At 37.0% G+C, this 27,960-nt stretch overlaps 1 protein-coding gene and 1 non-coding gene across 2 annotated transcripts in view; both read left to right on the top strand.

The window, feature by feature from the left end:
* The window catches only part of SCAPER (S-phase cyclin A associated protein in the ER), a gene marked incomplete at its 3' end in the record, with an annotated part of 213,744 nt that overhangs the window by 35,286 nt on the left and 150,498 nt on the right, over positions 1-27,960 (top strand). Inside the window, exons 3-5 of the mRNA XM_024761693.1 lie at positions 11,465-11,582; positions 14,123-14,193; positions 26,121-26,318. Of these exons, the coding sequence (XP_024617461.1) occupies positions 11,465-11,582; positions 14,123-14,193; positions 26,121-26,318 (387 nt within the window). The remainder of the gene's footprint in view (positions 1-11,464; positions 11,583-14,122; positions 14,194-26,120; positions 26,319-27,960) is intronic.
* TRNAG-UCC (transfer RNA glycine (anticodon UCC)) lies at positions 1,406-1,478 on the top strand. Its single transcript has one exon. It is a non-coding gene; the product is annotated as a tRNA-Gly (tRNA).

Raw genomic sequence — 27,960 nt, 5'->3', positions numbered from 1 at the left:
GAATATGCTGATTGGCTTAGGCAAGGTCATGGGTTGCCTGGAGTTAGGGATGAAGTCTACTTCTCTAGAACCACATGAGACCCCAACAAAATTGAACTATTAGGAAAGATGTAGGGAGTGAATGCTGGGGAGGAAGCCAATAAATGTACATTGTAGAATGGCAGAACATTCTAAATAGCAGAGAGAATTCTATATAAATGCCTTGAATTAGGAGGGAGCTTGGTGGCTGTAGGGAACTGAATAGAAGTCAGTGGGGTTGGAGCATGACAGACAAGAAGAGTAATGGAGGGACTTCCCTGGCGCCACAGTGGTTAAGAATCCACCACAACTACTGAGCCTGCGCTCTAGAGCCTGTGAGCCACAGCTGCTGAGCCCGTGCTCCACAACTACTGAAGTCCATGTGCCCTAGGGCCCGTGTGCCACAACTGCTGAGCACCGTGTGCTGCAACTACTGAAGCCCACACACCTAGAGTCCATGCTGTGCAACAAGTCAATGAGAAGCCTGTGCACCTCAACAAAGAGCAGCCCCCACTTGCCACAACTAGAGAAAGCCCATGCGCAGCAACAAAGACCCAATGCAGCCAAAAATAAAATTAAAAAAATAAATAAATAAAATAAAATTTCTGAGACTCAATTTATCGAAAAGAAAAGAAAAGAAAAGAGTAATGGAAGATGAGGCTAGAGAGATAAACAGAGGCTGGTTTGTGCTTTGGTAGATAATGCCAGATTTCCAAAGTGGTTGTACCAGTTTAGCTTCCTGTCAGCAGTGTAAGCAGTTGCCCCAACCCCTCACCACCATACAGTATAGTCATTTATTTAAAAAAAAAAATTTAGTATTTCCGGTGCCTGCTTTTGAGTACCTTTTTGTATGGTAATTGGTTATTTATGTATCTTTTGTGAAGTGCCTATTTTCCTGTTGGGTTGTCTTTCCTTTTCTAATTGATTTAAGGAGTTCTCTATCTATCCTGGGTACAAGACCTTTGTTTCTTTTATGCATATATCTTCTTTGTGGCTTGCTTTTTCATTCTTTTAATGATGTCTTTTTAGTAGAAGCTGTTCTTAATTTCAGTGAAGTTCAGTTTATTAGTTTTTTCCTTTATGATTAGTGCTTTTTGTGTCCCGATTAAGACTTTTTTCTTTACCTGAAGTTCATGAAAATATCATCCTTTATTATCATTATTTTTAGCACCTTTTATTTTGCTATAATTTCAAATTTAAGAAAGGTTGCAAGAGGAGTACAAGGAATTCTCATATATTCTTTAACTAACTTTACCAATTGCTAATTTTGTCTCTTTTCTCATATTCTCTTTCTCTTTTTCTATATGTATGTGTGTATATAAAACATACAGATGTGTATAAATGTATATATACACAATATGTGTATCTAAAATTACACATAGGGAGTTCCCTGGTGGTCCAGTGGTTAGGACTCTGCACTTCCACTGCAGGGGCCCTAGGTTCGATCCCTGGTTGGGGAAGTAGGATCCCATATGCTATGCAGCACAGCCAGAAAAAAAATGATCATGTAAACATACAAACACATATACATATGTACCTATAGACATGTACATGTATTTGCACACACATGTATTTGCACAAACATGCATATAGTATATACATGTTATGTGCATAAATATATTACTCTTCCATGAACCATTTGAAAATATTTTGATCTCGAGGAGACAGCAGTGAGTGGTCCTGAAGAGAGATCCTAGTTTCCTGCTCAGAAAGTGAACCTGGGTAGCCTGGGTGAAAACCAGGAATCCTAACCACTTGACCACCAGGGACTAGAGGCTAGAAGCAAAGTTGCCCTGGCTCTTGCCCCTCACTGAAAAATAAATTTCTCAAGGAGGCAAAAACTGTAAAAACAGGAACAAAGTTTATTACTAGAGACACAGCACAAGTGGGAGAGCACAGAGAAACAGTTTATTTAAGACAGAAGCAAGACAGAGATACACACCTGAAGAGAAAGGGTGTGGGTGTCCTTCCTATTGAGGAGGAGTGCACCAGAGAGGTGATTCAAATCACTTACATAGGGCACTTCTTCCTGGTCTTTGTTTACCTTTGGCCAATTATCTCATTTCTTTCCCACAGGGGACCTGTCCTAGGGCCCACCCTGAAATGTGTGTGCATCTTTTTGCCAAGATGGATTCCAGTGTAGAGGCCTCTGGAGAGGTTGTCACCACCTGTTATGGGGTGGCGCCCCCTCCCCTTTTGACCCCAGAGGAGCCTTTCTGCACACGTGTAGTTGGAGAGGTCTCCTGGTCCTCAAAAATGAGAAATATGTGGTCTCTTTATCTTTTATCCAAGCAAGACTCACCTCCTCCTTGCTCCTGCCTTTATCTTTCTCTTGGAGTATCTGTCCACAGGGGACAGATTCCAGCTGCTCAGCCTGGGGCCCACCTATCTCCTGCCTCAATTTGAAGCTAGCATACTCCTTTATCCCTAGATATTCAGTGTATGTTTCCTAAGAACAAGGACATTCTCTTACATGACCACAATTCAATTATCAAAATCTAGAAGTTTAACATTCATATAATACTATTATATAAGCCACAATGTAGTCAAAGTTTGTCATTATGTCAATAATATCTCTTATAGCTATTTTTTTTCTTGATCCATTTAGTTATCATGTCTCTTTGGTCTCCTTTAACCTGGAATAATTCCTCAGACTTTCTTTGCCTCTTTTTTTTGACTTTGCCATTTTCGAAGAGTACAGGACAGTTATTTTGAAGAACATCACTCGATTCGGGTCATGTTTCCTTATTATTAGAGTCAGATTTTGTATTTTTGGCAGAATATCACATGAATGATGATGTATCCTTGTCAGTATATCACATCATGAAGCATATGATGTCAGTTTGTCCTGCTATTGGTCATGTTGACTCTGATCACTTGGTTAATATAGGGTATTGTCAGGTTCTTCTATTTAAAGTTTGCTTTCTCTTTAGAAATTAATTTGTCAAGAGATACTTTGATGCTATGTAAATACCCTGCAACTCATCAAACTGTCTACCCATTAGTTTTAGCATCCACTGATGATAATAAATATTAATTAAATTAGATAATAAATATTTGCTTTCTTCCCAATTATCTGTGTGCCTGTCTGTCTTTCAGGCTTTCTGGATTTTTTATTTATTTACTGTTATAATCTATTACTACCATTTATTTTGATGCTCAGATTGTCCCTGATTTAGCTGGTGGAAACTCCTTCAAACTGGCTCTTGTGTCTTTTCATATGCTCCTATTATTCTTTGAGTCCTTCTATACTTTCTAGTGTAACAAGCTGTTCCAGGTTCACCTTATATTTTCCCTCTCATTCTTTTTCTCACCTTATTACATGGGCTAGGAACTTCAGTACAGTGATTCATGGAAGTGGTGATGGTAGGCATCCTTGTCTCTTTCAAGATTTTATCATTAAATACGCTGTTTGCTATAGTTTGTGAAGAATTTTTATCATGGATGATTGTCCAGTTTTATCACATGCTTTTTTCATCTGCTGAAGTGAGCATCAAACTTTTCTCCTTTATTTTGTTAATATGGCAAATTACATTCATTGATTTTAAAATGTTAAATCAGCCTTGCTTCCTGAAATAAAATCAACTTGATTGTGATGTTTTACCTGGATTCAGTTTGCAAGTGTGAGTGTGTATGTATGTATATGTAATTTTCACATTGTTACTTTTGAAAGAATTTGAATGGGTAATTTACTTCTCTTGTCCTCTTAGGTTCTCATATCCTAAATGCGTCACGTGGGACTCTATGAGTTGAGATTTGGTCCTTCTTTTTTATTCTCTGGAAGAATTTAGTGCAATTTTTCCTTCAGTGATTAAGAGAATTCACCAGTGAAACCTATCTGAGCCTGGATTATCTTTTGTGGAACTTCTTCAGTAAATATTTCTTTAGTATTTAAAATTTAAAAATTTCTTTAATAAATACTCAGATTTTCCCGTTTCCTTTTATGCCAAGTTTGGTTGTGTTTTTCAAGGATTTTGTGCATTTCATCAACATTTTCAAATTTATTGATACTATTTATAACATCCTTTTATGTTTTTGACTTCTGGAGATTCTAGAATCTGTAGTGATGTTCCTTTTTTATTCTTGATATTGGTTATTTTTGCCTTCTTTTTTCTTTTGTTTGATGAGCCTTGCTAAGAGGTATATATGTTTCTTGGTAAACATTCTGAGCACTTTCTTAGATTATATACTGAAGAGTCAAACATAAAAAGTTTAAGGCTGATGTGTATGCTTTTTATTGAAACATTTAGTTTTTTTTTTTAACATCTTCATTAGAGTATAATTGCTTTACAATGGTGTGTCAGTTTCTGTTTTATATGAAATGTCTGTTTAGGTCCTCTGCCCATTTTTGGATTGGGTGAAACATTTAGTTTTTGAACAAGCCTCTGTAAAATCTCCCTATGGCACTAGGTGGCACACTGTGACTTTGGATGAAAATACATATATTTTGTTTAAGTCTCTTGGAAGAAAAGAACCTGTGTGAAAATACTGTTTGAAATAGACATCTATAATGTTTTGAAGTATCTCAGACTCATTTATTGCATTTCAAACCCTGATGCTTTAATTAAAATGTTTAAAATTGCATTAAGTTACTACTGACATTTTATAAGAATAGGATTATTAAAATTGATTATAATAAATGAGTTTTTACTGAAAAGAGTCCATTCAGCATATACTGCAGAAGGCACTTGTGCTTTAAACTGAAAAATGGTTTTCAGTCATGTGTTGTAAGATGAGTGTTATAATGTTTTTCCTTATGAAGTATTGGAATTAAGAATGAAGACAGTGTTAAGCTGGTGGCTTTTTCTTTGAATATGTGTGTGTGTACTAAGTATAAAAGAACTAACTACAAAATTTGTGGTAGAACTGAAATGTTTATAGAAGAAGACAATATTAGGTTTCCAATTTTCTGGTCTAGCAGTACTACAGGGTTGCTATCTTGTGGTCATTTTAGTTCCGAGAAACTCATTACTTTATGAAGACTCTTGAGTTATAAAGTAAAGAATAGTTGATTTTATGATCTGATATATATATATATATATATGTATATCTATCTATATAATTTTCTGCGATTGCATAAGAGAATTATCTGAAAAAGAGATGAAAAGTAGACCACCTATTTAAATGTATTCATCTGGCCTGAAAGGAATAGTGATACATTTTGGTTAAAACAATGCTTAGGTAACCTAAATGATAGATGCCAGTCTAAGTTATATAATCATTGGGAGATGTCTTTAAGCAAAAGGAGATTTTATGATGTTACACTGATTGGAAAGTATGGGAATAGAAAAGAGATCATTCAAGTATTTTGCACAGAATGGAGCTGGAACATTGGTCACAGACTAATGAGTCTCAGCGAAAGCTTATGAGTCAGGTGAGTAGATGCCATGTGGATATCCAGGGTAAGGTCAGAGGAATGAAGGAATGTGGAGGCAGGTATTTATTTTAAAAATATAAAATGTCAAGTTTTGGAGACGGAAATTTGGGTTAACTTCATAGCACAGAGTATTGGAGTGGAAGAGAGCAGTCTTTGTTTGCCTAATAGTTTGAGCTGGTTGGTTCATTCCTGTACACTGAAACTCAGTTCCTGTCACTCGCAGCTTTAGCTTCTTTGGTTATTCCATTTCCCTACATATGCAATTTCACTTCCTATGGATCATTCCCATCAGCATAAAAACATACTATCATCCATCTTAAAAACCTTCTCTGTTCATTTTTGCTTTCTTCTTTCTCTTTTCGCCTGTATTACAGAACTCAAAAAAAGTTATTTATACTTGCTGTCTCCATTTTCTCACTCAACATTCTCTTGAACTCTCTTGAGTCAAGGTTTTGACCCTACTATTCTACTGAATAGGTAGTAATAAGTTATTCATGTATTTATTATAAATTATTACTTTTATCACTTCCTGGGCAATTCAAAGCTGTCAGTCTTACTGTATGATTGCTTCTTTAAAGGTGAGCTGTTTTTCCCTCCTCTGTATGCTTTTAAGTTTTTCTCTATGTTTCAGGCTATCATCAGTTTTTCTGTGGTTGGTTGAGGCATGGTTTTCTTTGTATTTATATTTATCATGCTTGGAGTTTGTAGAGCTTCTGGAATAATTGAGCTTATATCTGTTGTCACCTTTATTTATTTATTTTTTACATCTTTATTGGAGTATAATTGCTTTAAAATGGTGTGTTAGTTTCTGCTTTATAACAAAGTGAATCAGTTATACATATACATATGTTCCCATATCTCTTCCCTCTTGCGTCTCCCTCCCTCCCACCCTGCCTATCCCACCCCTCTAGGAGGTTTCGCCGTTTGGTATTATGTGGAGCTGGGGGGTCTCTATGGACCAGTGTCCTGAAGTTGGCTCTCCCACCTCAGAGGCACAGCACTGACTCCTGACTGCAGCACCAAGAGCCTTTCATCCACATGGCTCAGAATAAAAGGGAGAAAAAGTACAAAGAAAGAAAGAAAGAGGATAAAATAAAATAAAATAAAGTTATTAAAATAAAAAATAGTAAGAAAAAATATTTTCAAAAAGTAAAAAAAAAAACAAAAACCGACGGATAGAATCCTAGGACAAATGGTGACAGCAAAGCTATACAGACAGAATCTCACACAGATGCATATACATACACACTCACAAAAGGAGGAAAAGGGGAAAAAATAATAAATCTTGCTCGCAAAGTCCACCTTCTCAATTTGGTACGATCCTCGTCTATTCAGGTATTCCACAGATGCAGGGTACATCAAGTTGATTGTGGAGCTTTAATCCTCTGCCTCTGAGGCTGCTGGGAGAAATTTCCTTTTCCCTTCTTTGTTCGCACAGCTCCTGGGGTTCAGCTTTGGATTTGGCCCCGCCTCTGCATGTAGGTCTCCAGAGGGCGTCTGTTCTTCACTCAGACAGGACGGGGTTAAAGGAGCAGCTGATTGAGGTGCTCTGGCTCACTCAGGCCAGGGCGAGGGAGGGGCATAGAGTGCGGGGCGAGCCTGCGGCGGCAGAGGCCTGCAGGATGTTGCACCAGCCTGAGGCGCGCCGTGCGTTCTCCCTGGGAAGTTGTCCCTGGATCCCGGGACCCTGGCAGTGGCGGACTGCACAGGCTCCCTGGAGGGGAGGTGTGGATAGTGACCTGTGCTTGCACACAGGCTTCTTGGTTAAGCAGCAGCAGCCTTAGCATCTCATGCCCGTCTCTGGGGTCCGCGCTGTTAGCCGCGGCTCGTGCCCGTCTCTGGAGCTCCTTTAAGCAGTGCTCTTAATCTCTTCTCCTCACGCACCAGGAAACAAAGAGGGAAGAAAAAGTCTCTTGCCTGTTCGGCAGGTCCAGACTTTTCCCCGGACTCCCTCCCGGCTAGCCGTGGTGCACTAACCCCTTCAGGCTGTGTTCACGCCGCCAGTCCTCTCTCCCTGCGATGCGAGGTAAGCCCGAGCCACAGCTCCCAGCCCCTGCCCGTCCCGGCGGGTGAGCAGACAAGCCTCTCAGGCTGGTGAGTGCTGGTCGGCAGCGATTCTTTGTGCGGAATCTCTCCGCTTTGCCCTCTGCACCCCTGTCTCTGCGCTCTTCTCTGCCACCCGGAGTCTCCGCCCGCGAAGAGGCTTCCTAGTGTGTGGAAACCTTTCCTCCTTCATGGCTCCCTCCCACTGGTGTAGGTACCGTCCCTATTTTTTTTCTTTTTTCTTTTGCCCTACCCAGGTACGTGGGGAGTTTCTTGCCTTTTGGGAGGTCTAAGGTCTTCTGCCAGTGTTCAGTAGGTGTTCTGTAGGAGTTGTTCCACATGTAGGTGTATTTCTGATGTCTGTGGGGAGGAAGGTGATCTCCGAGTCTTACTCTTCCACCATCTTCCCCCTCTCTCTGTTGTCAACTTTATATTATCAAAGACCTTAGTGGAACAGTTGGTGAAATTTAAATAATTACTCTAATTTAGATAATAATTTGGATCAATGATAATTTCTTAATTTGATAGTTGTAGTATATTTATATAGGGGAGTGTCTTTGGATATATGAAATACACATTGGAGTACTTAAGGGCAAAAGATATGATGATTGCAGTTTATTCTCAGATGTTTTAGGAAAAAAAATGTATGAGGGTATTTTGAGGATTCTTTGTGCTAATTTTTAACTTTTCCAAAATTTGAATTTATTTCAAACTGAACAGTAATATGTATTTCCCACAGAGCAACACCCATTTGTTTACATGTTGTGTATGGCTGCTGTCACACAAAATGGCATGATTGAGTAGTTGTCATAAGAGACTGTATGGCCTGCAAAGCCTAAAATAATAATTGTTTATTGTCTGGCCCATTGTAGGGGAAGTTCGTGGACCCCTGCCCTAGAGTGTAGTGACTTTTTTCTTCTCTCAAAGTCATACTAATTAATACGTTCTTTTGTTTGAGAAACATGTGTTGCCTTTCTTTCACATACTCCCCAAATAAGCCAGCAATTAAAATTTACCAGTACGTGAGGGGAACCCAGAAACTAAAGAGTAACATATTACAGGTATATAATGTAACCACACTGAAGGGTTGAGGATGAGACGAACTAATTTAAGTAATTTTGGAAAACAAAATTTAGTACTTTGGACACTGTAAGGCTAAAGACGGAACTGTATAGAAATATAATCTTGTTAGTAAGTGTGTTTCTCCCAGAGATATGGGTTAGCAGTTATGAAACTACTTTATTTTATTTTATTTATTTATTTTTTATTACTTTTGGCTGCATGGCGTGGCTAGTGGGATCTTACTTCTCTGAGCAGGGATCAAACCTGGGCCCTCGTCAGTGAAAGTGCAGAGTCCTAACCACTGGACAGCCAGGGAATTCCCCCCCCCCCTTTTTTTTGAAACTACTTTATGTATATATTAGAATTGAACAGGTAAGTAAATATATTTTAGATGATGAGAGCTGGGTTTCTTACTGTTGGAGAAAGAAATTACAAATAAGGAAAGGGGAAGGCTAAAATGAACCTATGATGTAGGATTGAAATCAGAGGTATTGGGACTTCCCTGTTGGTCCAGTGGGTAAGAATCTGAGCTCCCAGTGCGGTGGGCCTGGGCTTGATCCCTGGTCAGGGAACTAGATCCCGCATGCATGCCACAACTAAGAGTCTGCATGCTGCAACTAAGAAGCCCGCATGCTGCAACTAAGAATTCCTTATGCCGCAGCTGAAAGTCTGCATGCCTCAACTAAGAAGCCCACTTGCTGCGACTAAAAAGCCTGCATGCCGCAACTAAGGATCCCGCGTGCTGCAAGGAAGATCCCGTGTGTTGCAACTAAGACCCTGTGCAGCCAAAATAAATAAATAAATATTTAAAAAAAGAAATCAGAGGTATCATAGGTATTAATATAAACTCACAGTTTTCAATATCTCTGTACAGATAGATACAGAAATACAGATGTGTTTATTGTGGATTAGTGTGCATACATATAGTTCCTGTTACCTGTCATGATACTATGGGTTGACTAGGTGGTTTTTCTGCCCTGGGGTGCCTGGGGTGCTGGGATGGCAGCATTCATCCGGGGGCTTGACTGGACTGGAATGTCCAAGATGGCTCAGTGGATGTTGTCTGTCAGCTGGGAGTTCAGCTGGGCCTGTCCATCAGTGCTGACTTTACCTGGTCTCTCTACTGGTGGCTTTGGCTTCTCATGGCATGGATGGCTGGGTTTCAAGAGTGAATATCCCAAGAAGGATCATTCCAAGAGACCCAGGTAGAGACTACAAAGCTTCTTATGACCTATTTTCAGAAATTACGCAGTGTCACTTCCACCTCATTGTATAGGTCAAAAAGCAGGTCACAGAGCCAGGTTCAAGGGGAGGGGATTACACAAGGGCATGAACACCAGCAGGAGTGGTTTATTGAGGGGAAGGGGGGCATCTGGAGACTAGATACCATACTGATTAATTCATACATTAGTTTTTGCTTTTATGTGTTTGGTTCACTCATTTGGATTGTTAATTCTTTGAGGACACGTATATTACCTTATATTTTTGTATTCTTCTCGGTGTTTTACACAGTGCTTGGCACATAGTAATTGTCCAGTAAATTTGTTGTTGACTAAGGATTCCAGGGATGCTAAGAGTTTAGACTGGCAAGAACTAGAAGAGAAGATGAACTCGCTCATTAGTTGGACTAGGATTTTGGGCTGGGCCAGGAGTGAATTCTTTTCAGAAAGAGGTAGATTTCCCACATGGAGTTAAGGGTTGGGCAAGGAGGCTGTATCCTTGTGCTCATAGGGATGCTTTAGAGCCGTTTTCTTTTCATAGATTCTTGACTTATAAAAATGGGCTATTTTCTGGTTCTGAAGAACCTAGGGGCAGAACAGGAATAAAGATGCAGACGTAGAGAGTTGACTTGAGGCCACGGGGAGGGGGAAGGGTAAGCTGGGACGAAGTGAGAGAGAGGCATGGACTTATATATACTACCAAATGTAAAATAGATAGCTAGTGGGAAGCAGCCGCATAGCACAGCGAGATCAGCTCAATGCTTTGTGACCACCTAGCGGGGTGGGATAGGGAGGGTGGGAGGGAGACGCAAGAGGGAGGAGATATGGGGATATATGTATAGGTATAGCTGATTCACTTTGTTATAAAGCAGAGACTAACACACCATTGTAAAACAATTATACTCTAATAAAGATGTTACAAAAGAATAAAAAAAAAGTAAAAAAGTAAAAATATAGAGAAGCAAAAGAAGACAGTAAAGGCATCCATGATCTTATTACAACAGAAAAAAAAAGTGGGCTATTTTCATATAGCATTCATTAGTGGGAAGGTAATTTCCTTTACATTACTGGATCTGGCTTCCATTGGCCCAGGGTTTTGTTGGGGCTGAACCTGTAGGCTAGTGTTGCTTTCAGATGTGTGGAACTAGAGAAAGCAAGAATACACACATGCACACACACACCACTTACATGTATACATACACACATTGTGTGCAGTAGGGCAGAGTTTAAAATTTTGCAACTTAAATATGTTAGTTTACAGGAATTATTATTTAGATCCCAATAACTTGGAGATAAAATTATGCAGTGGAAATTTACAGCTGAGTGAAAATTTACTTTAGCATTATCTGTAGGGAAAAAAACAGGAGTCTTGAAAACATTTTTTGTTGCCGAGAGCTTTCAGAGGGAATATGTACCCTCTTTAACCTGTGATACATATGGGGGAGTGGTGCTGAAATGGGTACACAGCAGTGTTTGTGCTCCTTAGGACAGTTTTTCAAACCTTAGGTTGAATTCATTCTTGAAATGATTTATTTATTTTTAAAGTTGTAAAATTCAGTCTTTTTAGAAGTGAAAAAGATCTGGGACTTACTCTTATTTCTGTCTAAGCACCTTTCCGATCCCAAATTAGTTTTAAGTGTTTCCTTTCTGAGAAAATAATAGAAATGATGAATTTGTCTGCCAGATGTATTTTTTATGTTGACTAATTTAATAAACTAATACATGTTCTCTTTTCTGTGCATAGGCTTCATTCCAGCGCTCCAATAGTCATGACAAAGTAAGGAGAATAGTTGCAGAGGAGGGTCGTACAGCAAGAAACCTAATAGCTTGGAGTGTTCCACTAGAAAGCAAAGATGATGATGGTATGTATTAAAAAAAAAGTTTCATTTTTGTTGTAAATTAGAAGAATGTATTTAGTCTTGAACAGTAGACAGACTGAAGACTGTTTATAATTAGAAGTCTTGGGCAAATTAGTATGTATTAAATAAGAAATAATTTTTAATTGATTTTTTATCTTACCTAATACACAAATGAAAATGATACTGTTAGTTTCACTGTTTCACATAGGAGTGAAATTGGGTGTGTTATTATGACTGGCAGATTAGTTTTTTTTTAAAGTTTAGGAGATTAAGATTTTTTTCTATCCTCAAGTCCATTCTTTACGTCTCCGTCTGTCTTTATTCCTGTCCTGCCCCTAGGTTCTTCAGAACCACTTGTCTTTCTTTTTTAGATTCTATATATATGTGTTAGCATGTGGTATTTGTTTTTCTCTTTCTGACTTATTTCACTCTGTATGACAGACTCTAGGTCCATCCACCTCACTCATTTGTCAGTCTTATTAGGTATTTTTAGAGAGCAGTTCTTTTGGATCACAAAAACTATTAAATAGAGGTGGAAATTAAATTTTTCTTTTTAAATCTAGCTCCTTACTGGCTAAAATTGTCATATGGAGCTTACTATTACTTCATTTCTTTTATAGAAAATATATATCAACATTATTTAGTACAAAAGTGGCAAGAAACCTAGAAATATCTCATGGTTGCTCTATGTTATAAATACTGTTTTATGAAATTTTCTCATTTTTCATGGGTTATTCAGAACACAATGTAGTCTGAAGGTGTTATTATTAAAATTGCTTCTACTCAAAAAACATAAAAGGAAAGAAAATATAATAATGAATCCTATATCTGTATATATCCTGATATTGCACATAAGTACATAAAAAATTGGCCAGTACTATTTTTTTTAAAAAATTCGTTTAATTAATTAATTAATTTGGCCGCATTGGGTCTTCGCCTCTGTGCGAGGGCCCTCTCTGGGTGCAGCGAGCAGGGGCCACTCTTCATCGCGGTGCGCGGGCCTCTCACCGCCACGGCCTCTCTGGTTGCAGAGCACAGGCTCCAGACGCGCAGGCTCAGCAGTTGTGGCTCACGGGCCCAGTTACTCCACGGCATGTGGGATCCTCCCAGACCAGGGCTCGAACCCGTGTCCCCTGCATTGGCAGGCAGACTCCCAACCACTGCGCCACCCGGGAAGCCCGGCCAGTACTGTTTTAAAGCTTCATTTATGCTTATTGCAAACTAATGGATATAAGAGCACAAAGAATTAGAACGTTCTGAATATCTATAATAATGATGACAAAGGAAAAATGTTAACTTCATAATTTTTAAGGATTATTTTATATTGTTAAAACGTTGCCACTTACAGAAAAATCTTTTATTTTGCTTTTTAAAAAATACCAACTCGTTCTTGTTTTATGGCTGTCATCTATACTCAGATGTTTCTGAGGATGATAATTCAATTTTTAAAAGTTTTCTTCTGTTCTTTGTTTTATTCCTGTCTCCTCTGGTACTTGTTCTAAGCTGATTATTCTCCTGGATATCCTAAGAAGCCTCTGATACATTGTTCTCTATGATGAAAGGATGAATAAAAGGCTGTGTAGGGGGTAGGGAGTTCTCTGCCTCCACCCCTGGTAGAACAGTGAGGGAGGCCCTCTGATGTGCAGATAAATTGATAGTAGGTGTTATGGTTCATTTCATTTGTACTGCTTCAGGGGTCTTGGCCCAAAATTATTTTGCAAAAAGGGAAACGAGTCTGTTGTATATTACAGGATTTTACTCCTGTTTTGGAATAGCTCTCAAGAATAGAGTGATTATAAAACAGTAGTTAGTGTCTTTCTTATAAAAAAGAGCAAGTGAGAAAGCTGTATCTGCTGCAGAAATACAAAGAACTGAAAATGTCCCTTTTCAAAATGAAACTATATATTCCATAAATCAGGTAAATTAAAACAGAAAATACTGAGTTTTTATATGGTAAAAAAATGTATTCTTGGGCTTCCCTGGTGGCGCAGTGGTTGAGAGTCTGCCTGCTGATGCAGGGGACACAGGTTCGTGCCCTGATCCGGGAGGATCTCACATGCCGCAGAGCGGCTGGGCCCGTGAGCCATGGCCGCTGAGCCTGCGTGTCCGGAGCCTGTGCGCTGCAGCGGGAGAGGCCACAGCAGTGAGAGGCCCGCGTACTGCAAAAACAAACAAACAAACAAAACATGTATCCTTAATTTTATTGTCAAACTAAAATTTGAATTCAAGGAACTATTTTCATAGGAGCTATATATAAGCTGAAGAGTGTCACTAACCTGATTTTGTTTTTAAATTATCAGACTATCTGACTTCTTGAAGAAGTTGATTTTCTTCCTATTCTGAGAAAGCCATTCAATAAAAGCAGTCTCTGGGACCTTGGAAATTTGTTTTTTATGACATCTGTAGTTCATGTTGGCCATGTATAGATTGTTCTATGGTCTCTGGAAGGAGATTATGTGTTAGTATGCCTGGATAATTTGCATAGTTCAGTTTTATATTATCTATTTGTTGATCTATATATTTATCTATTTTTTGCCTTGAAGGAAAATCTAAATGTCAAACTGGTGGAAAATCAAAGAGGACAATTCAGGGCACTCATAAAATGACAAAACAGGTACAGCATATACAACTGTTTACTTTTTTGTGATTAATTTCAATTATAAAATCTAATTTTTCAGGATTTGAATATTGCATATTTTATCTTCATATAAAAATTTAATGTAACATCCTTTAACAAATGTGTATGTAGTATTATGTGCCTAACTTGTACTAAATACTTTACAGATATTAATTTGTTTCTTATAACAACCCTTTGATGTAGGCATTATTCTTCATTTACAAATGAGAAAACTGAGGTAGAGAGAGGTTATGTAACTTACTAGTAAGTGACACAGCCAAGATTTGAACCCATGCCATCAATTTCTACAGTTTATGCTCTTAACTCCTCTGCTGCACATTCCATATTTGTGATTCTTCTATGATTTACTTTCTAGGTATAATGAAGTCTTTTGGATATAGGATAATAAAGATGTATTGAATCTAAAATTTTTCAGATTGTTCTACTAAAATTTTAGAGAACACAAGCCTACCTTATTTTTAAAAGTGTATTGGCGGGTTTCCCTGGTGGCACAGTGGTTGAGAGTCCGCCTGCCGATGCAGGGGACGCGGGTTCGTGCCCCGGCCTGGGAAGATCCCATATGCCGTGGAGCGGCTGGGCCCGTGAGCCATGGCCGCTGAGCCTGTGCGTCCGGAGCCTGTGCTCCGCAACAGGAGAGGCCACAGCAGTGAGAGGCCCGCGCACCGCACAAAAAAAAAAAGCAAGAAAAGTGTTTTGGCATATTTATAGTTAGCTCTGTAATCTGTAGTTATTTTTTCTGAACTTTTTATATATATTATTTTAGTTTGATGTTATTAAATATACCAATATGTATTATGTAAACCCCAAACTACACATAAGGAAAACATGGACTTCTAATCAAGGTGGCATTGTGGGTTCATAAAATATTCCCTAGTCCTCTCATACAAGAGGCATCAATGATAAAATATTTTTTAAAAATTAAAGAGACAAAGGATTTTCAAAAATAAAATAAAAATCTCTGTGGATCAGAAATAAAACAAACACATATATTCACAGATAAGTGGAGTTGGGGACACACTTACTGGACAAGTCCTATATAAGGGAGGCTGAAACACCCTGATTGTGGTGGGAAAACAGATCCAGGCTCATGGCATAAAACTTTAGGCTTGTGCAGTGTTCTGCACTAGGAGACAAAGAACACTACAATCTGCCTGGGGTTGTGGCCTGTGATAATTGACATCTGAAGCAATAAAAGAGAGTCGCCCTCTGGTTCATGACTGGGTCTGCTATATTCTTGAAGGGTGAGAGCTTTAAGTCCCCAGTAAAAGGCCTCTGGAAGGGGACCATGGTGGGCCAGATGATGGTAACCATAAAACTAGTACACATGTAGTTAGGGTGAGCGAAGTGAAAAACTAAAATAAAAGAAACTTAAATGCAAAATAAGTTTGCAAAACAAAATATCAAGGCACATGAGGAAAATAATATCGTAAGATATAAACAACACATTCCACAAATGAGAGAATTTACTCCTGAGGTAATGAAAAATGGTCATTTTTCTAAAGAGGACTTTCAAATAAACAAGTTTAAATTCCTCAAAGGAAAGATTAAATATAACACAAAAAGGAAAATTCTGAAGTAAAAGATGGATATGAATTTTGAACATTTATAGATAAAAGTGAACATCCTACAAATGAAAATGTTGTCCGTGAAATTTTAATTTTCGTACCTGCAATTAGTAAGAATAAATGATATATTGGACAGAGAGATTAGTTAAAGGGAGAATTTGTGAGTTGGAAGGCACTAACTACTTAAGAGGATTTAGAACGTAGCTCAGAGAACTAAAGAGATGGAAAATTGGAAAGAGAATTTGATTGAGAAATTCTAACATATGCCTTCTAGGACTTTTGAAATAGAGAATAAATAGTGGGCATGCAATATTTGGAAATATGATGTTTAAAATTTTCCTTACTTTGAGTTCTCAAGAGATTCAGAGCATAACTGTAGAGCTGAGCAGGATAAATAAAAATAGATTTATATCTAGATACATTCTAGAGAACCTGCAAAATGTTAAGGATAAAACTCTTAAAATACCAGGAAGTAAACAAAAGCACAGAGGAATAACAATAATCTTGTAATGAACAAAAGAACAGTGGACCGATACCTACAGAGTTATAAGGCGAAATAACTTTTAACCCAGAAGTCTGTGCCCATTCAAATGATCATTCAAGTGCAAGAGTGAAATAAAGCCATTTTTAGATGTACAAAGGCTAAGGGTTTGCCACCTACAGATGCTTAATGAAGGGACTATTAAAGACATACTTCAGCAAGAAGAAAAGGTAACCTGGAGGAGGGAGCTTGGTAGCTGTAAAATATTTTAGTAAATCTCATTAACTGTTGATGGTTTTCAAAAACACTCACACAATTAAATTTAGAAAGGTGGAGCTATAATCTTAAACAGTGTTAACACAGAAGACCATAGGGAGTTTGGAAGGGAGTTAACGTGATAAAATCCTTGTCTTATTTAGGAAGAAGTCTTTGTTTAAGGCTAGCTACTAAAGGACTAAAACAAGCGGGCACAATTTCCAAATAAACAGAGGAAAAGAGAAAGTGAATAAACCAAAGCTTTTCAACTAAATAGAAGGAAAGAGAAAGAAAAAAAGAAGAAAAATCATAGTGAAAAGCATGAAAGATAATGGTAGATACTAAGTATAAATATTTCAGCAAACATAATATCAATACATGTAAACTGATTAAATTCAGTTCTTAAAAGTCAGATGATTGAATTAAACCTCTCATTTTAGATTGAGCTGTATACTGCTTATAAGAGACATATTTAAAACTTCAAGGAAAGTTTAAAACAAAGAAAGAGAAAAAAATCCAGGCAAAATACTTGATATTCTAGATGTGCTCTAAAGCTAGAATAGCAATATTCATATCAAACCAGATGGACTTCAACATGAAAAGCATTGATTACAGAAAGATAGAACTTATATAATGGTGAAAAGAATAATCATCCAAAAAGTATAAAAGTACAAAGCTTTTAGGTACCTAACAGCATGGACTTGAAATATTTAAAGCCCAAACTAACAGAATTACAAGGAGAAAAGTGTATTCATGATCATAGTGGTCAATATTCATATCCCTTACTCAGAAACTGATCAAGCAGGAATAAATAGCAAGAATATAGAATTAAGATGCAATTATGATTGATCTCATAAATACATATACATATATGTATGTATATGTATGCACGTATATGTGTGTATTTATTGGCACTCAAATAGTGTACACAAAGCACATGCAAAAATTGATCACATCCTAGGTTATAAAGAAGTCCCAGTAAATACAAGTCAGACAAGAATATAGAAGTCAGACACAGCATGTTCTCTGACTGTAATGCAATTAAATTACAAATAAAATATAAGGATATTTTCATGTAATATAAAAAAAATTATTGATGGGCTAAAGACCAAATGAGAAAACAAAAAAATTAAGATTATCTGGAAGGATATTTTTATGACCTTGAATTAGAAGAGGCTTTCCTAGACAAGACAAAAAGCATAACTGATGGATATGTTATATCAAAATTAAATTTATATACTAAAAAACTCACACAAAGTTAAAGGTGAGATTGACTGGGAGAAGATACCATTTATCAAAGACTTCATAAAGAGCTAAAATTCATCAGAAAAAGGACAAATAACCCAATAAAAAATGGGGGAAACCTGAATAGCCTGTAAACCTGTGAAAAAACGCTCAGTTTCAGTAGTAATCAGGGAAATGCCTCTGGATTACTTGTGAAATCCTACAACTTTGCCCTCTAGAAGTAGGTTTACCATTAGCAAAACTTTCTTTGTTCCTCTCTTCCCTGCACATTCCCTTTACCTTCTTGTTTTAGGTAAATTCCAACTCACGTGTGGGAATACTGCTTCCTCCACAGTTGTTTTAAGTAGTAGTTGTTTTCTTCCCCCACAGAGCTCCTACCTGTGATCCTAGAGGTGGGTTAGGTTTCCTGCTTGCTCCTTACTGGCATTTCAGGCAGTTCTCCCTCCCATCTCCTAAAACTCCTCAGATTTGAAGGACATGCCATCAGACTATACCACCTGCTCCCTCTTCTTGTTGCAGCACTTACAGATTTCCAGGTCACTTCTTATTCCTTGAAGATATAATTTTCAGGCTCACTGCATGCTCTACACCATTACTGCTGTCCTCTCAATTTCTTGCATATCTTTCCTCCAGTAGTTTTGTCTTCTACTCATTCCGATGGTCAGACTCTTGCCTTGTTCTCACTAACAACTACTCTCCCTCCAGGATCTCAATCTCAGCCATCCAATCTTCTACCTGCCATCTCTCCTCCTGCCTTATTCTCTGTGATCATGTGACTCTAACAATTCTTCAACCCCATGCAATCTATAATTTACTGATCCTACCACCCTTTCATTATCCCATATCCTCCATATGACCACACTTTCCTGGATATCCACCTGAGATTCTATGGTTTGTCTGTCATAATTGCCTTCTTGCCCACTCTCCCAACTGTCTGGCTACCCTGCCCCTTGGTAGTACACGCTTGACAGAGTTGTCCTCATTACAGCCACTTTTCTGCCTATTCTGCTCTGTGCCCCATGCATTTGAAAGTGGCAGGAGAAAAGTATCAGTTATGTTGAAAGGCTCTTTTGACACTTATGACCGCTAACCTCATATGGATAGTACTGTCCCAAAGTCCTATTGCATGTCCCTACTTATTCATTTCAGTACAGATCCCATGGGCATTAAAAGGACAATAAAATAATACCATGAACAACTCTTTGCCACAGGTTTGATAACTAGGATGAAATGGACTGATAGCTTGAAAGACATAATCTGTTAAAACTCACTCAAGATGAAATAGACACTCCGAATAGGCCTAAATGTATTAAAGAAATTAAATCAATAATTAATAACCTTTCAAAACAGAAAGTACCAGGCCCAGGTGGATTCACTGTTGAATTCTACCAAGCATTTAAGGAAGAAATTATACCAATTTTTTACAATCCATTTTAGAGGGTAGAAGCAGAGGGAATGCTTCCTAACTCATTTTATGAGGCCAGCATTATTCTAACACCAAAACCAGACAAAGACATTACAAGAAAACTGCAGACCAGTGACTCTCACAAACATAGATACAAAAATCCTCAACAAAATATTAGCAAATCATATCCCACAATAAAAAGAATGATACACCATGAGCAAGTGGGATTTATCCCAGAGGTGCAAGGTTGGTTCATAATTTAAAATAAATCAATGGAATTCATCACAGCAACAGGATAAAAAAGACAAAACCTAGTTTTATATCAATGATGCAGAAAAAAACTTTGACCAAATTCTACACCTAGAAAAGATGATAAAAATCTTTTACTAAACTAAGAATAGAGGGGGAACTTATTCAACTTAATTAAAAAAAAATACAAAACCCTACAGCTAACATGATACTTAATGGGAGAAACTAGAAGCTTTCCCATTAAGATCAGTTAGGAGGTAAGGATGTCCCCTTTCACCATTGCTTTTCAACATCATAATGGAAGTTCTAGCTAATGCAATAAGACAAGAAAAGGAAATAAAAGGTATACAGATTGAGAAGGAAGAAATAAAACTGTCTTTGTTCATAGATGACATGATCATCTATGTAAGAAATCTGAAAGAATCAACCAAAAAAACTCCTATAACTAATAATTGATTACAGAAGGTTGCAAGATACAAGATTAACATAAAAAAGTCAGTTGCTTTCCTGTGTACCAGCAATGAATAAGTGGTATTTAAAATTAAAAACACAATACCATTGGGACTTCCCTGGTGGTCCAGTGGTAAAGAAGCTGCCTTACAATGCAGGGTTTGATCCCTGGTCAGGGAACTAAGATCCCACATGCTACAGGGCAACTAACTAAGCCTGCACGCCACAACTAGTGAGCTCATGCACCTCAACGAGAGAGCTCACATGCTGCAAACTACAGGGTCAACGTGCCCTGGAGCCCACGCACCACAACTAGAGAGAGAAAATCCGCATACCGCAACTGGAGAGAAGCCCGCATACCACAATGAAGAGCCCGCGTGCCGCAGTGAAAGATCCCACATGCCTCAACGAAGACCCGACACAGCCAAAAATAAATAAAATAAATAAATAATAAAATAAATCTTAAAAAACCCCAAACCACAATACCATTTATATCAGCACTCCCCAAAATTAAATAGGTAGGTATAAACGTAACAGAATATGTATAAGATCTATATGAGGAAAACTATAAAACTCTGATGAGTGAACTCAAAGAGCTAAATAAATGGAGAGACATTCCATGTTGACGAATAGGAAGACTCAATATGGTCAAGATGTCATTTCTTCCCAGGTTGAAGAATATATTCAATAAATCCCAGCAAATTATTTTGTAGATACCAATAAACTTATTCTAAAGTTTATATGGAGGGGCAAAAGACCCAGAATAGGCAACAAAATATTGAAGGAGAAGAACAAAGTTGGAGGACTGACACTAACCAACTTCAAGACTTACTATAAAGCTACAGTAATCAAGGCAGTGTGATATTGGCAAAAGAAAAGACAAATAGATATATGGAACAGAATAGAAAGCCCAGAAATGTACCCACGTAATTAGTCAACTGATCTTTGACAAAGGAGCAAAGGCAATACATAATTCTACACCTAGAAAAGATGATAAAAATCTTTTACTAAACTAAGAATAGAGGGGGAACTTATTCAACTTAATTAAAAAAAAATACAAAACCCTACAGCTAACATGATACTTAATGGGAGAAACTAGAAGCTTTCCCATTAAGATCAGTTAGGAGGTAAGGATGTCCCCTTTCACCATTGCTTTTCAACATCATAATGGAAGTTCTAGCTAATGCAATAAGACAAGAAAAGGAAATAAAAGGTATACAGATTGAGAAGGAAGAAATAAAACTGTCTTTGTTCATAGATGACATGATCATCTATGTAAGAAATCTGAAAGAATCAACCAAAAAAACTCCTATAACTAATAATTGATTACAGAAGGTTGCAAGATACAAGATTAACATAAAAAAGTCAGTTGCTTTCCTGTGTACCAGCAATGAATAAGTGGTATTTAAAATTAAAAACACAATACCATTGGGACTTCCCTGGTGGTCCAGTGGTAAAGAAGCTGCCTTACAATGCAGGGTTTGATCCCTGGTCAGGGAACTAAGATCCCACATGCTACAGGGCAACTAACTAAGCCTGCACGCCACAACTAGTGAGCTCATGCACCTCAACGAGAGAGCTCACATGCTGCAAACTACAGGGTCAACGTGCCCTGGAGCCCACGCACCACAACTAGAGAGAGAAAATCCGCATACCGCAACTGGAGAGAAGCCCGCATACCACAATGAAGAGCCCGCGTGCCGCAGTGAAAGATCCCACATGCCTCAACGAAGACCCGACACAGCCAAAAATAAATAAAATAAATAAATAATAAAATAAATCTTAAAAAACCCCAAACCACAATACCATTTATATCAGCACTCCCCAAAATTAAATAGGTAGGTATAAACGTAACAGAATATGTATAAGATCTATATGAGGAAAACTATAAAACTCTGATGAGTGAACTCAAAGAGCTAAATAAATGGAGAGACATTCCATGTTGACGAATAGGAAGACTCAATATGGTCAAGATGTCATTTCTTCCCAGGTTGAAGAATATATTCAATAAATCCCAGCAAATTATTTTGTAGATACCAATAAACTTATTCTAAAGTTTATATGGAGGGGCAAAAGACCCAGAATAGGCAACAAAATATTGAAGGAGAAGAACAAAGTTGGAGGACTGACACTAACCAACTTCAAGACTTACTATAAAGCTACAGTAATCAAGGCAGTGTGATATTGGCAAAAGAAAAGACAAATAGATATATGGAACAGAATAGAAAGCCCAGAAATGTACCCACGTAATTAGTCAACTGATCTTTGACAAAGGAGCAAAGGCAATACAATGGAGCAAAGGTAGTCTTTTCAACAAATGGTGCTGGAACATCCATACGACAAAAAAAAAAAAAAATGAATCCAGACACAGACCTCACATTCTTCACAAAAATTAACTCAAAATAGACTATTGACCATAAATGCAGAAGTATAAAACTCCTAGACAATAACATAGGAGAAAACCTAAATGACCTTGAATATGGTGATGACTTTTTAGGTACAGTATCAAAGGCATGATCTCTGAAAGAAATCAATGATAAGCTGGATTTCATTAAAATTAGAAACTTCTGTTCTGCAAAAGACAATGTCAAGAGAATGAGAAGACAAGTCACAGACTTGGGAGAAAATATTTGGAAAAAGATATCTGGTAAAAGACTGTTATCCAAAATATACAAAGGACTCTTTTTTTTAAACATGTTTCAATGTTTCAATCATTGAAACAACCTGATTGAAAAATGAGATGAAGACCTTAACAGACACCTCACCAAAGAGAATGTACAGATGGCAGATAAGCATATGAAAAGGTGTGCCACATCATATGTCATCAGGGAAATGCAAATTAAAACAATGAGCTACCACCACACACCTATTAGAATGACCAAAATTGGGAACACTGATAACTCCAAATGCTGGTGAGGATGAAGAGCCACAGAAACTCTTACTCAATGTTGGTGGGAATTCAGAGTGGAAATTCAGCCACTTTGGAAGACAGTTTGGCAGTTTCTTAACACAAGTAAACATACTCTTACCTTGTGATCAGCAGTCATGCCCTTGGTATATATGTAGATGAGTTGAAAACTTATGTCTAAACAAAAACATGCACATGGATGTTTATAGCAGCCTTTTTCATGATTGCCAAACCTGGAAGCCACCGAGATATCCAGTAGGTGAATGGATAAATAAACTGTGGTACATTCAGCTCTAAAAAGAAATAAGCTATCAGGCCATGAAAAGACATGGAGGAAATTAATTGCATATTATTAAGTAAAAGAAGCCAATCTGAAAAGGCTGCGTACTGTATGATTCCAACCTTAGGACATTCTAGAAAAGACTAACTATGGAGACAGTAAAAAGACAAGTTGTTGTCAGAGGTTTAGGTCCATAGGTTTCTTCAGATTCTCAGGGGAGTTGACGAGAGTTCTAAGAGAGGTGAGTCAGAAATCTCAATTTCCTCCTTCCCCTTTCCCTCTCCTTTCTTTCTTTTTTCCTCTTTTTCTCTCAGAAGTGATTGATTAAAATAGTATAACATTTATTATATTGAATTTTATTTAAAACATGAGATTCAGTTGTGTCTAGCTTTTTCCAGAAGTTTAGGTTGCTTTGTCTTCTGTTGAATGTCTTGGAAACAGGCACAGTAAGTCATAACAATGGGATAGTTACCTGATTTTGAATCTTGGCTTTGTCTCTTACTTAATGTGAGACCTTGGGTTTATCATTTAATTTAGCTAAATCTCAGTTTTCTCCTCTATAAAATGGAACAAGTAATAGTAACTGTGATATAAAATTGCTTCAAAGATTAAATGAAGTATAACTGTATGGAAAGCACTTAGCACAGTGTCTGGCACATAGCAAGTATGACATGAATATTAGATGCCACTGCAATTGTTATTATCACTGCTGTTATTTTTATCAGTGGTAGGTAAGAGCGCTGTATTTTGAAACTGTATACAAACTTATCAGCCTCTACAATTTGATATGCTTCTTCTACCTTTCTTCACAAATTTGGCAATTTTGCCATTAGTTTATTCACATTTTTCTGTGAGCATATTTCTTCACCTCTTTGTCTTTCCCACTATAATTATACCTAACATTATATGGGTACTACTGTGTGCTAGGTGCTATGTGAAATGCTTTATGAACATTGGAGCAGAAGTTGGAAGACTAGGTTCTGGTCCCAGTTCTGTCACTCAGCCTTTTGACTTGGTCAAGAAATTGAATCTTACTGATATTGTCATCTACAAAATAGGAATAATAATATTTCAATATTTGTCCTGTCTTTATAGTTTGCTATGATGATTAAATGATATGTTTTCAAAAGCCCTTCATAAAATGTAAATAAATGTGCAAAATATAAAGTATTACTATTTTTGTCAAGCTTAAATGTCAAATTTGTATAGTACATTGCCCTTCAGATGGAATTACCTAGCTGTAGTTTCTGCCTTTCTGGAGTCTTTCTTAGTAAAAGCCTCACATAGAGCAATCACGGAGAATAGAAACATCTTAACCTAAAAGCAGTTTTGCCTATTCTACATTTTAAGAAAGGTTGGTTAAAGTATTTGAATCATATACATATAGATGCATGATAGGGTAAATACATAAATGGGTGAAGATGAGTTAAATTATTTTTGAGCATTTTATAAGATTAGGATCTGAATTCACAGGAAACTACTAGTGTTTTGCTGATCACTCTAAGAAGTTTGTGAAGGAAGTATAATTCAGGAAAATTCAAGTTAATTTTAACTTTGGGTGGTATATAGGAAGAGAAATGAGGTGGTCTGGAATATTCGGTAAAGGGTTGTTAGCACAGGGCCTTGGGGTGCAGCGTAATGGGAAGTCAGCGGTGTAATTGCAGAGCTCTAACTGGAAGATAGTCTCCTGTGGCTATGTGATCCTGGACAAATCCGCCTCTAAATCTCAATTTTCTAAGCTGTAAAGTAGAGCTAATAATACATACTTTAAAATTTGTGTGAGGGGGTATTTGCCATCATGATTTATCATTTACTATTAGATTTGGAAAGTGCTTGGAGAGCCGTTGAAGCAAAGGTTTTGTGGGTTGTTGATGATTACTTTAAATTTTATTGCTTGAGTGTTGAGAATTTGGGCCTGGACTAAAGCTGTCAGATAAAATATTTACCAATTTTTATTGCTGAGTCTGACAGCCTTAGTCTGGATGGGGGACTGTGGAAGGAGGATGAGCAGCTCCATCTCAGCCTCTTAAGTGTGCATGTCTTTGTGCGTATATATGTTTTGTTTGCTTGACTTTTGATAGTGAAGATTCTATATAAACCGAAGATTGGCTATAAAAGATTTTTGAAGTATAGGAATCACTGTTACATTGAAGGCCAAAGCCTAAAATAAAACAGGAGAGTATTAGCTTCTATTTTGGATATTCTTCACTCTGGGGCTCTTCTATGAAAAGGAAAAACAAACAAGCTAACAGGAATGACATACACACATACAAAACAACCCAAAGAAACTTGAGATTGTTTGTTGTTGTAACTGTAGTACAAGGTTAGTATTTATTTATTTATCAGTTTAAGTAGCCACAGAGAGATAAGCAACTCCTTTGTACTTCTAGTGAGAAGTTCAGGTCTTTATGTAAACTGCACACTCCTGTTTGTGGGGGAATGATTCTTTGGTACAGTCTATAAAAGTATAGAATATAATCTTGTATTTTCAAAGTCTGCCTGTGCAGCTGAGGAAACATTGGGTCATAGAATACTATAGTTACTTTATTTGGTGAGTCTGCTCTGTAGCTGATGCTTGGTTTTATTAATCAGTGTTCTTTTCTAGTAAATTATTTTGTATTTATATATTTTTACTTTTAGTGGAAAAAGGTTTAAGGTAAAATTAAGTAACTGAATATAAGTATAGGATATGTCATTTCTAAATGAAAAGAATATATACAGGCAATTTCAAAATGTTGAAATTAGTATCTGTTATTTGTTACTGTATGTAAATGTGCCATACACATATTTTAGTAAATCAGGAGCCACTTTAATGCTCCTTTTTGGCTGAGTCTGTTCACCATTAAAATCATCCTAATCTTCAATGAAACATGTAATTGACCTTACAAACCTGCAGCTTTTATTTAAGTTGAGAAGTTTTGTTTTGATGAATTCAGTGTGATATAAGCTAAAAAGAAGAATGTCATGTTTTTAAGTATTTATGTTGAAAAATTTGATTTATACAAAAATCCAGTTCCTGGAGGCTTTTAAAAAATATTTTTTCATGTCTTGTTTTATTTCATCAGAACACTACAGTAGACTGTAAAATAACGTCATCTACAACTGGAGATAAACACTTTGATAAAAGTCCCACTAAAACAAGGCACCCTCGGAAAATTGATCTAAGAGCTCGATACTGGGCATTCCTTTTTGACAATCTTCGCCGGGCTGTAGATGAAATCTATGTAACTTGTGAATCAGATCAGAGTGTGGTGGAATGTAAGGTAAGCTTTGCTTTGAGGCTTTGTAATCCATTTGAAGTCAGATTCTCCAATTTTTACTACATCTGACTTGATAATTTGCCTCAGTATACAGTACTTTAATAATAACTGTAGTCTCCATGCTATACGCTAGATCTGCTTAACTTATTCATCTTATAACTGAAAGTCTGTACCCTTTGACCAACATCTCCCTATTTCCCCTATCACTTGCAACCACTGTTCTACTCTGCTTCTGTGAGTGTGTCAGGTTTTTCTTTGTTTTGATTTTTCAAGAGTACCCTTGTTGTTGTTGTTTGCATTACCTACTTATGTACTTTTATATTCTGTGCAAGATTTGGTAGAAAGTTGTCTTGATACATAGTCCTAGGCAAGAAATTAAGGGATAGGTACACATATACACAATTTATTAAAAAATCTCTTATCTGTGTTCTCCATTGGTACTGTAGGTGGCATTAGTGAGATTTTCACATTCTTTGGTTTCCTGTTTAATGTCTTTAATTGGACATTGCTTCTTTTCTGTTGAGATACTTATCACTCTTCTAATTCACTGTGATCAGGGAAAAGTGAGATTGATGGCTAACCATAAACAATCCTGGGCGGGATTAGGATGTCATTGTAAGGTGTGTTTTCTAATTTTAGATAACCTTGTATTTGTAATAGTATATTAAACAGACACATAGCATAATATGGCTCTAAAAATTCACTAGAAAGTCTGGCCTTTCAGTATATACAAACTATATACTGTATTAGTTTATACTAAATAAAATTATTTTGAGAAAAACCAGAATGATACATCATCATAGAAATATTACGGAGGTAGCTTCTGTTTCTACAGTGAACATGGTTGAAAATCCTGGAATTCATTGTTTAACCTTTGAAATGTCCGAAGGGTCAAAGCAAAGTTACATGTTGACACAACAGCTATGTTTCCTCTAAAACTGGAAACAGCCAAAATGTTTTAAACTAGCCTAAAAATCTGACTCTTCAGAAACAGTTTACAGAATGAACAGTGATTGAAATCACCCAAATTTATGCTTTGGTTGTCACAATTAATATTGTTACTATCAGCATGTAAAACTTTTCATGTTTTAAGAAAAATATTTTTAAGGAAAATCATATCATTGGGGTGGAATGAATCAGCATGTTGTGGTAGAAAACACCATTGGATTTAATTTTGGGTTATAGTTTCTTATATAAAATGAGCATGTGGGCCTAGATAATCTTTAGGTCATCCCTAGAGATCAATAAGATCAGCAGATTCTTTGATTTTGTGATTAAAAATAACAAAAGGTTGACTGAAGAAATCAAATTTGTCAAATGTGTACTTCTTTATAGAAGTGAGTTGGACCAATTGCAGCCATGTCTCTGTGATGAGCAGAAACTCTTGCACCTATCTCTGATACTGTATTCAGGGAAGCTGGACTTGCCATAAGGCAGTGTAGCTTTTTTTTAAAAAAAAATTATTATATATATGCAATGGAATATTACTCAGCCATCAAAAAGAATGAAATAATGACATTTGCAGCAACATTGGTGGACCTAGAGATTATCATCTCTAGTGAAAGAGAAAGACACATACCATATGATATCACTTATATGTGGAATCTAAAATATGATACAAATCAACATATCTATGAAACAAAGA

This window comes from Neophocaena asiaeorientalis, unplaced genomic scaffold, assembly GCF_003031525.2.
Source record: "Neophocaena asiaeorientalis asiaeorientalis breed wild unplaced genomic scaffold, Neophocaena_asiaeorientalis_V1.1 scaffold54, whole genome shotgun sequence".
Lineage (NCBI taxonomy): Eukaryota > Metazoa > Chordata > Mammalia > Artiodactyla > Phocoenidae > Neophocaena > Neophocaena asiaeorientalis.
Note: the sequence above shows the minus strand (reverse complement) of the source record. Positions and strands in the feature narration are given on the sequence as shown.